Raw genomic sequence first — 8,789 nt, forward strand, 5'->3', positions numbered from 1 at the left:
CCTGCTTGGAATGGAGCACGTTTCACTTGCCAATGGACAATGGTGCAATGCACACAGGATGACAGGACAGGACCACCCCCTTCCTGCTGTCTGGTTGCTGCATGCCACAATTGCTCAGAGTAGAACAAAAAACGCAATCATCGTGCAGCTGCCCTGCAGGAACATGAAAAAACCAGACATGTGCTTGCTGTGCGCTAGCCTGCTAGGCAACAAGAGGGTACCTGATCCATCATTAGAGAGACTGGCTACATTCACAGGATTAGTATTTCTCCATACAAGAACAAAGTTTCAGCATGTATACCAACTGCAGCGGGCACCCGCCGTTGGTAGTTTTCTACTTAGGAGTTGATGATATCATACGACGAACAGAATTATTAGATGGTACATAATTCGGGGAGCTAAGGCTTGGTCCGCGCTGAACTTCCATTCCAGCTCCATCCATCCCAAGGTCACTAGACCATTGGAAGTGCAAAACAAGCTCGCGGGTTGGGTCGCAGACCAGCCCTCAGCCCTAACCTGAGGGCATGTAACTTGCTCCTGCTGCGGGCGCCCTATCTTCGGCTCGTCAGAACTCGACCGATCCGACGGACGCAATCCCGGTGCTCAGGCTTCTCGATTCCTGCCTGCTAACGTAGTCGTCACAGCTGTTATCTAGCCTCCGCGCAGGGGCTGAGCTCAGGAGCTCCAGCCCCTGCTTGCCCATTTGCTGCACCTCCTGCGGCGAGAGTATCTTTATGCAGGACACCGTACTCACGAATTCCCTGCAGGTTGGGTTACAAAGGGCAGCAATGTGAGGAAGAGTGTGGAAAAGAAATACATGGAAGTGTTCAGGATGCATCATCGAGACGGTCGTGAGAACCTACTGCCAAGGGTCGTCGCCCACGAGAAGGATGTCCTCCTCACGATCGACGAATACAAGCTGCCAGCCTGATCTCAAAGGGTCTTCCAACTGGCCCTCAAGGCCAAATAGGCGCCCTAGTTCCCTACGGAGCTCATGATAGCTACTAAACCTAGTGATATCAAGCGACCTTCCGTAGGTTCCAGATTTGTAAACCTGTTATTCAAACAGAAGCAAATGTGTAGTAGATTAGTGCCAGTGTTGGTTATAATAGATTAGGGAGAAAAAAACAGAACTTCTCAGAGACTAGCTTCTTATATCAAGTGCAAACAGGTATACCATTGTTTTCTAATAAAATGCTCTACAAGCTTAATTGCGTGATTATCCATTACATTCAACAGATATAATGGTTAAAAATTGTAAAGCATTAGCAGTGAACAAATTTCAGACAGTTGTGAGCAAATAGTTAAATATTCTGGCAATAACATGTGCAGCACATAAAAAATAAAGTTCAATTCACAAAAGAAACATGGATCCCTTCCCAGTAAAAAAAATTACCCACCTTCACGAAGGTCGCTGGTGGTCGGTTCACTTGGTCAGAATTATCTGAACATGGCGGCACATACCCAGAATCATCTAAGCAGCCTGAAGAATTTAGAGTATGATCCAAAGGAAAATCATTCTGGGAAGGGCTCAGGAAATTGGAAGTGGAATAAGGTATAGCAGTTGAATCATTCCCATTTTGGAGACCAGGGATGCCTCCTTGCATTAGCAGTGACTGCGAATCTATACTAACACCAAACAAGAGGTGATTTTGAGGATCAGAGTTCACATCTTGATCCACCAAGCATCCTCTTCCAGGAAGTGGTGCCAACAGAGAGCTATGAGGTATACTAGCTTGTGTAGAGTCCAATTGTTCCATCTGGGACGAAACCTGGGGCCGAGAAGGAAGCAAAGACTCCACCGCAACTCGCTTCGATGACCATGGGTCAGGGACAGGTATCGCAGTGGGCCTCGGCATACTGAGGTGAGAAACTGCTTCTGATGAGAATGGCCTCAGTGTATTTTGCATGGTGTTGGTGTTGGTGTTGGATGGAGACAGTGAGCTTACATTGGTGTCTGTAAAGCTCTGTGCCTGTGAGAACGGTAATATTGTTTGCAGTGCCACAGGTGAAGACTGAGAGGCTGACGACAGCTGAGAAAATGCTGATAATGCATTAGATACAGACTGGTAGTTGGTCATGTTCTGTTGTTGCATTTGTTGATGTTGAGGGACTTGCAGACACTGTGATTGCTGCTGCTGCTGTGATTCTTGCTGTTGTTGCTGGGGATGCAGCTGGGGCTTCTGCTCATTGAATGACTGGCTGCGTTGGAGCTTCTGTTTGAGGAACTCAGACTGACCCTGCGCTTGGATTGTGCTCTCGGAGATGTTTTGAAGGTACAGCTGCTGCTGAAATTGAGGATGTGCTTGCTGCAAAATCTGACTTGAAAGAAGTGGCGTGGCGCGGCCAGCTATGTTCTGTGGCTGCTGGAACTGCAGCATTGTGGGTGATGATACCTGCTTTGTTGGATCCTGGAAAGCAGCTGTGGCCATCGCCTGATACATGTCAGGTTGCAGACCAAGTAAGGAAGCATCCAACCTTGGCTGCATCCAAGGGTTCATACCAAGTCCACCAAAATTTAACGACTGAAAACCAGGATTTGCTGTATCTCGAAGCCACATGAGAGAGTTTGCCAGGTCATCATCCTTCCCACCTACGGATAGACATCACATGAAAGGTTATTGGCGATAGAATGCATATTGCAAAATTATTTAATAAGCTAACATATCTACAAAGGCTAGCTAAACATAACTGCACCTCATACCATGCAGAGAAGGCAAGCCTGTTGGCCATGGACGCTTGAGCCTGAGCGGAAAAGGAGATGGATACATTGGGAAAGTTGTCAGGGGCTCAATCTCCCATAGTGACACCCTTGGCTGTCTCTCACCAGCAGTTGATTCATCCCAGCCAACCTATATTCATTCACACGTAAATTTTGTGATAATACAAAACCATGAAGTAGGTATCTCTGAGAGAACAAATTTTAAGGGAGCACTGTAGTAGTATCGTTTTTTCAACTGAAAATTTGCAACAGACATGGTGGACAAGGGCTTGTATAGTAAGCAGAGGAAACAAGAGAAGCACAGGTCCAAAATATACCTTAACAGAACGCCAGTGTGAATTTGGCCACCGAACAGAATCAAGATCACTGATTCCGGTAATTGTCCCCATGTATCTGGAATTGAATGTATTTGATCTGATTAGACTGCTAATACCACTTATGACTGCATATACAGTAGTTCAATGTTCAGTGTTAAGGAAAGCGGTATATTGACATGCGGCCTAAGCCATAGATCTTATTGGCGAATGCAGTAATCCTCAAAACTAGACAGGCAATGTGTAGGAAAATGGTAGAGAAAGAAAAATTAAAATGGCAAATGAACTAAGAGGTAAAACATAAAAGGTGAAGTTGCAAACAGATTTGAACTTACCTCCTAACGCTAGACTCTTCTGTCTCAAAAAGCATCCTGAAACGCATCCCCACAGATATACGGGTATGATAAACAGCCTTAACATACTTTGCAAGCGGTATGACAAACTCTGAAGGGCTTGCCCTGCAAAAGCAAATGTTAAAACATTTGACAGGAAAAACGCCCAAAAAATAAGTGATTATAGAGGTCCTACCTTGGGTTGTAGAAAATTGTAAACCGGCTATTTGTCGAAGCAGCATGAGCAGCTGCAGCAAGAAGACCGATATGCATGCTATCACTTGATAAGACTGAAGATGGCATGACTGTTTGTGGCCGATTTGCCCGACGAATTCCCAGCAGAAGCTGGTTATTGTCATTCCTGACAACGCAATGAGACATAAAATCAACCAAAAAGAAACTATCTGATTGGAACGAGAGGAAAAAAAGAGAGAACACGTGATTGTTTGGAATGCCGGAAGTATGAACATACCATATAAAAGGACAGAGTCACCAGCAACGAGTCTCTTTGCACTTACAAAGACACTCCAGCCTGTAGTTAGAAGATGCCGCTTTGGCTGACCTGCATTAAGGACGGTATTTAGAAGGTTATGCAATAGCACTTACCATTGAATGCACAAGAAACAGAGTTAAAAGGAAAAAATGAAAAACTGCTTACCACGAAAGATGTGACGGAATTTCCACTCATTGCCATGAAGATCTTTTGCCATCAACTCCTGGCATGGAGGTTGCTGGGTGAAATCCTACATAGTATTTGGCAAATTAGATCAATCTGTGGAGGAAACATAAATAATGAAGTTGAAACTTGAGAGAAGTTCACTTTCTGTAACAGAATCAACATAAATAATGAACTTGAAATTTGAGAGAAGTTGCACATACCAGTGGGGGAAACACTTTCTCAGCTGATCGACGGGGAACAGAGAACCCACCATGGGTACTTGTGTCACTTGCTGTTAATGTTTTGCAGAAATAGTTTGTTGGCTGTTTATTGCCCGAACCTAATTCTGCAGGTAAATATGGGTCCTTCAGTTCTTGCTGCACAAAAAGCAAGCCAAATATTACTCTTCATAGATACAAACAGGAGCTTGCATGCTATATGACACAAATAGGCAGAAACAACATAATTTACCGGGTTGAGTGGTTGTAGTGTCATCTGTGCATATACCTCATCTGTCTCTGCATCAGCCTGAAAGAAGAGAAATAACAAAGATAATAATGAAACACAAAACTAAGGTTACTCAACTTAAGGAGAAAGTGTTCCAAGGCTCCAAACTTACATGCATCGTCACATTATGCAGTTGGCATATAAGCTGTGGCGGCAGATTAGGATAATTGGGGATCTGAGACTCCATTTCCTTGTTTGTTGATGCTGCTACCTGCAGCAGATATTCACCAAAAAAAACTAGTGTAAAAAAAGGAGAATTTTTCGAGTTTTGGAAATACTGGCAGGGGATAATTGGGGGTTTGAGCTTGACAGCCAAACTGGAAGAGGACATAGGATTCACAGGCATGGTGAGCTTTGTGCACAAACCTGCTCACTGTGGCCCTGAGGGAAGTACACAACCCGGCTACCCACCGCGGGCAAGGAAACAAGCGGGCCGGCACAGGCATGCCACAACTCCGAGTTCAGGCACTTGTGCTCCTCCACAGCTGTAATGGCAGAAGTATTTGTTTTGTTGTCAAAACAAGATCCAATACTGCAAGTTTCTTCAGGAACGAAATATCAAGGGAGAATGAACTTGGTGACATATGCTTATGCCAACAAAAAAAAATGTTTCAGAAAGTGGATGATACAACATAAATTCCAATTCTAAGTGATAGAATTGAGAATCAAGAAGGTGTATTAACTTATAATAAATGTCCTTAAACTGCAACGATAGGGGACTATTCTTTTCATCTCAATTGAAAACAACCAACAACTCGGGTGGAAATACATATCAATCTATTCCTGGGAAAGAGAAATATCAAGAAATCAACAGACAGCAAGAACTAATAATAGACAAAAGAAAAAGGGGGCCAAAATCGAAAGAAAAAACGGTCCCGAGTTCGTGACAGTAACGCCTTAAAAAAATCATCAAAACAAATCCAGATAACCCTCCCAAATCAAACACGTCGCACTGGGTCGCTGCTGCAGGATCACACACACGGCCACAGAGCAGGTTTAAACTTTAAAGCGAGGCATTTAGGAACAAACAGAAACCAAATAGCAGTCCTACAACTCCAACTGAAACTAATACGGAAGAGGAAACAACGAACGTAAAGAGCATTAATGAATGAACAAGACACCAACGAGAAGTCGAAGTCGGCGCAGCAGAGCAGAGCAGGTGAAGGAGAGTACCTTCCGGCGAGCCCGGCTGAGCCGGGAGGACGCTGCCGGAAGACGACGAGAGCCTCATTTTCGCCCGTTGCCGAGGAAGCAGCAACCGTGCCGCCGATCTGATGAGGGCGATATAAGAGCCGGCAAAGGAAGGCGAAGAGGAAGGAAAGATTCCTCCTTTTCAGGCCAAATCACAGCGCCTTCCCAAAAACCATTCGCTGCTTTCCCAGTTCCTCCTCGCCAAGTCACCGCGAGAGACAGGCAGGCAGGCACAGCCTTCTCTCTCTCTCTCTGTTTTTTCCCCTCCACCGCGTGCCGCAGCTGCGGCTCCCGAAGATTACCGCCACCGGCGCGGCACCCAAGCAAACGCAGCCGCAATCTTTCCCTTCTATAATCAGAGGAAGGAACACAAAGGTTGTAGCATGTCACTTGCTTGGAAAGGTCGGTCTGGCTGCGATATTTAAGCAGCGAGAATGCGCAGAGGAAAAGGTTACCTTGTCCCGGAGCCGAGAGAACCCGGCGCTGGCGCCTCGGCCGCCGCCGCTGCAGGAGTCGATCGATTCGAGGAGGCAGGCGCTGCGTCAGATCCCGCGGCCGCGAGGTCCGTCGAGGGCGGTTAGCACCGCGCCGCCCGCGCCCCGGCCGCCGCCCTCTGGCAGATCCGCCCGGCGCCGGGGAGGGGCGCCAAGCATGTTCGCCCGCTCGCCGCCGCTTCTCCCCTTCGCTCCCTGCTCCTCGCAGACGCTGGGGCGCGGCTGCAGCTGCTCTGGCAATACTACTACGCAGAAGAGCCTGGGAGAGGGGCTTGCTGGAACTGGAACAGTTGCAGCCGCCTTGCAGGGAGGGACAAGCGCGCCCCTCTGCTTGCTGCTCTGGTATGCTTTCGCTTGCTTGCTCGCTCGTCTCGTTGCTTGCTTCCTCTCCCCCCTCGGTCTCGCTCGCTCCGGCTGGCCGCTGCTGCTCCCAAGTTTGTTCTCGGGGTTTTAACCCCACCCCACGAGTGGTGCTCCTCTTTTTCAGCTTTGCTCTTGCTCCGGTGCTCCCCCTTCTCTCTCCTCCCCTCGCGTGATTTTTGTCAATTCTCTGTGTCCTTGCTTCCTTCCACTCGGCTCTACTACTACTCCTCTGATCCTCTCCCCTAGTACAGCTACAGCTGGTTCAGTGGCTCCGCCTGCGCTGCGCGCGACGTGCAATCGCACATGAACAGTGCTCCGCGTGCCGCTCCCCGAACCCTCCTGATCTCCCCTCAGGCCTGAGGCCCTCACGTCCTCATCGCTCGGTCGGTCCTCTCTTGGCTTGTGGCTATACGAAATACTCATTTTAAGTGTAAGGAGAAATATAACCTAAATTTAAATATCTTCTCTTACGAAGACATATTTACAAAAAGGTTCTCTTTTAAGTATGTTATTGATAAGACCAAAAATAAATATTGAACCCTCTACCTGTAGCACTATCTAAACGTGAAATGTGTCTTGTATTTTGGATAGCGGTCGTAGGAGACGGTCTTAGTATGCTTATTATGCTGATGCTTGATTGGCAGGTGCTTAGCTTCACTGATCCCCCATTATGCCTGCCCTGGTACGGAAGCACGATTAGCACTGTGGAAACTCTGTGTTACTACTACTACCGGATGCTGTTGCCAAGTGAGGACTACTGTGCTGTGCTGTGCCGGGGTAGCAGAGTCCCAGCGAGTGGAAGCAAGCAGTAGCGTAGCAAGAGTGACGCACAGGCATCCAGGCAAGCAGACGCTGCTGCAGTTTGCAGTGAGTTTTGACCGCGCACCTAGGTGACGGTGACGCCATGCTCATTCAACCAGCCGGCGCAAGCGGTTGGCAAGTGTAGCCGTGTAGGAGTGCAGTCCTCCCCTCCGGCACTTTTTGACTTGGGCCTCGTTGAGATGCTGAAAAAATTTCAATCTGATGAATAGTACTACTTTCGTCTTATTTGATAAATATTGTCCAATCGTGTACCAACTAGGCTCAAAAGATTCATCTCGTGATTTCCAACTAAACTGTATAATTAGTTATTTTTTTTATCTACATTTAATACTCCATGCAAACGGTTAAAAATTGATGTGATGAAAAGAGAGTAGAAAAACTTGGAATTTAGGAGTAGTAAATTTTGATCCGACTGGTGACTGTCTGTATACAGCATGTTCGCTGTATATGATCATGGATTATTGTCTTGTTTAGATTGAGGTTAGGAATCAGTATTTGGCACCGTAGTACTTTCGTTTTTATTTGATAATTATTGTCTAATCATGACCTAACTAGGCTCAAAAAATTCGTATCGTAATTTACAATCAAATTATGTAATTAGTTTTTTTTATTTACATTTAATACTTCATATATGTGTCTAAAGATTTGATGTGACAGTGATAGTCGCAGTAAATTCACCGACACCGACTCCACTGACGACGATCCGTCCATCCATCCATGCACCCGTGTCTGAAGCCTGAACTCAGCATCGAACCTGCTGTTAGCAGTAGCAGCCTAGCACTGCAGTAAAACAGTAGTCGCAGCAGTAACAAAACTGCATGCGGCGCCGGGCGACGGAGACGGTGAAAGTGAAAGGCATGTGGTGAAGGGGGAAAAAAAAGGTTCGATTTTGAGCGACAATGCAGAGCCCAAAACCAAAACTGCCCACACTCGCAGTGCCCAAAAATAAATAAAAAACCACGAGAACGAACGCATCGCTCACGTCCAATTTCCATCCGCCACTACTGGATTAAGGCGCTTTGCCGGGTGCCGAATGCACCCGGCAAAGCCTACTTTGTATTCGGCAAAGCCTTTGCCCGGTGCAGCACTCGGCAAAGAGTCTCCGGCAAAAATTAGTCGGCAAAGATTTCTTTGCCGGGTGCTTTTTATCGGGCACTCGGCAAAGACTTTGCCGAGTGCAAACCCGGCACCCGGCAAAGAAAAGTGGTCGTTACGGCGCCGGCTCCGTCATCCCTTGCTTTGCCGGGTGCCATGTCAGAGGCACCCGGCAAAGATTTTTTTAATTTTTTTTTCAAATTTTCTTTGCCGGGTGCCGTGCCGGGAGGCACCCGGCAAACAATTTTTTATTTTTTTTTAATAATTTCTTTGCCGGGTGTCGCACCGCGG

General features: G+C 46.9%; 1 protein-coding gene across 1 annotated transcript; it reads right to left on the minus strand.

Moving 5' to 3' along the window:
- Nucleotides 1-246: 246 nt before the first annotated feature.
- Nucleotides 247-6,983, minus strand: LOC136528540 (auxin response factor 17-like). Its single transcript, XM_066521516.1, has 15 exons — nt 6,180-6,983; nt 5,707-6,073; nt 4,900-5,018; nt 4,646-4,744; nt 4,498-4,554; nt 4,248-4,403; nt 4,027-4,111; nt 3,837-3,930; nt 3,565-3,729; nt 3,372-3,494; nt 3,040-3,115; nt 2,705-2,852; nt 1,401-2,593; nt 864-1,054; nt 247-761 (listed from the first exon to the last, which is right to left on the minus strand). Exons 2-15 carry the CDS (start codon nt 5,762-5,764, stop codon nt 566-568), a joined length of 2,760 nt encoding a protein of 919 aa, XP_066377613.1. The 5' UTR covers nt 5,765-6,073; nt 6,180-6,983; the 3' UTR covers nt 247-565.
- Between the last annotated feature and the right edge of the window lie 1,806 nt (nt 6,984-8,789).

The sequence above is a fragment of the Miscanthus floridulus genome, chromosome 19, assembly GCF_019320115.1.
Source record: "Miscanthus floridulus cultivar M001 chromosome 19, ASM1932011v1, whole genome shotgun sequence".
NCBI classification, from domain to species: Eukaryota; Viridiplantae; Streptophyta; class Magnoliopsida; order Poales; family Poaceae; genus Miscanthus; species Miscanthus floridulus.

Excerpts from the sequence above, each read along its gene's own strand:
- LOC136528540 (XM_066521516.1), bottom strand. The coding sequence starts at position 5,764 with ATGAGGCTCTCGTCGTCTTCCGGCAGCGTCCTCCCGGCTCAGCCGGGC. Across the intron at positions 3,730-3,836 it reads TCTGTCCTTTTATATGGTAT|GAATGACAATAACCAGCTTC; the intron begins GTTCATACTTCC and ends TTGCGTTGTCAG. Across the intron at positions 3,116-3,371 it reads GAAGAGTCTAGCGTTAGGAG|ATACATGGGGACAATTACCG; the intron begins GTAAGTTCAAAT and ends ATTCAATTCCAG.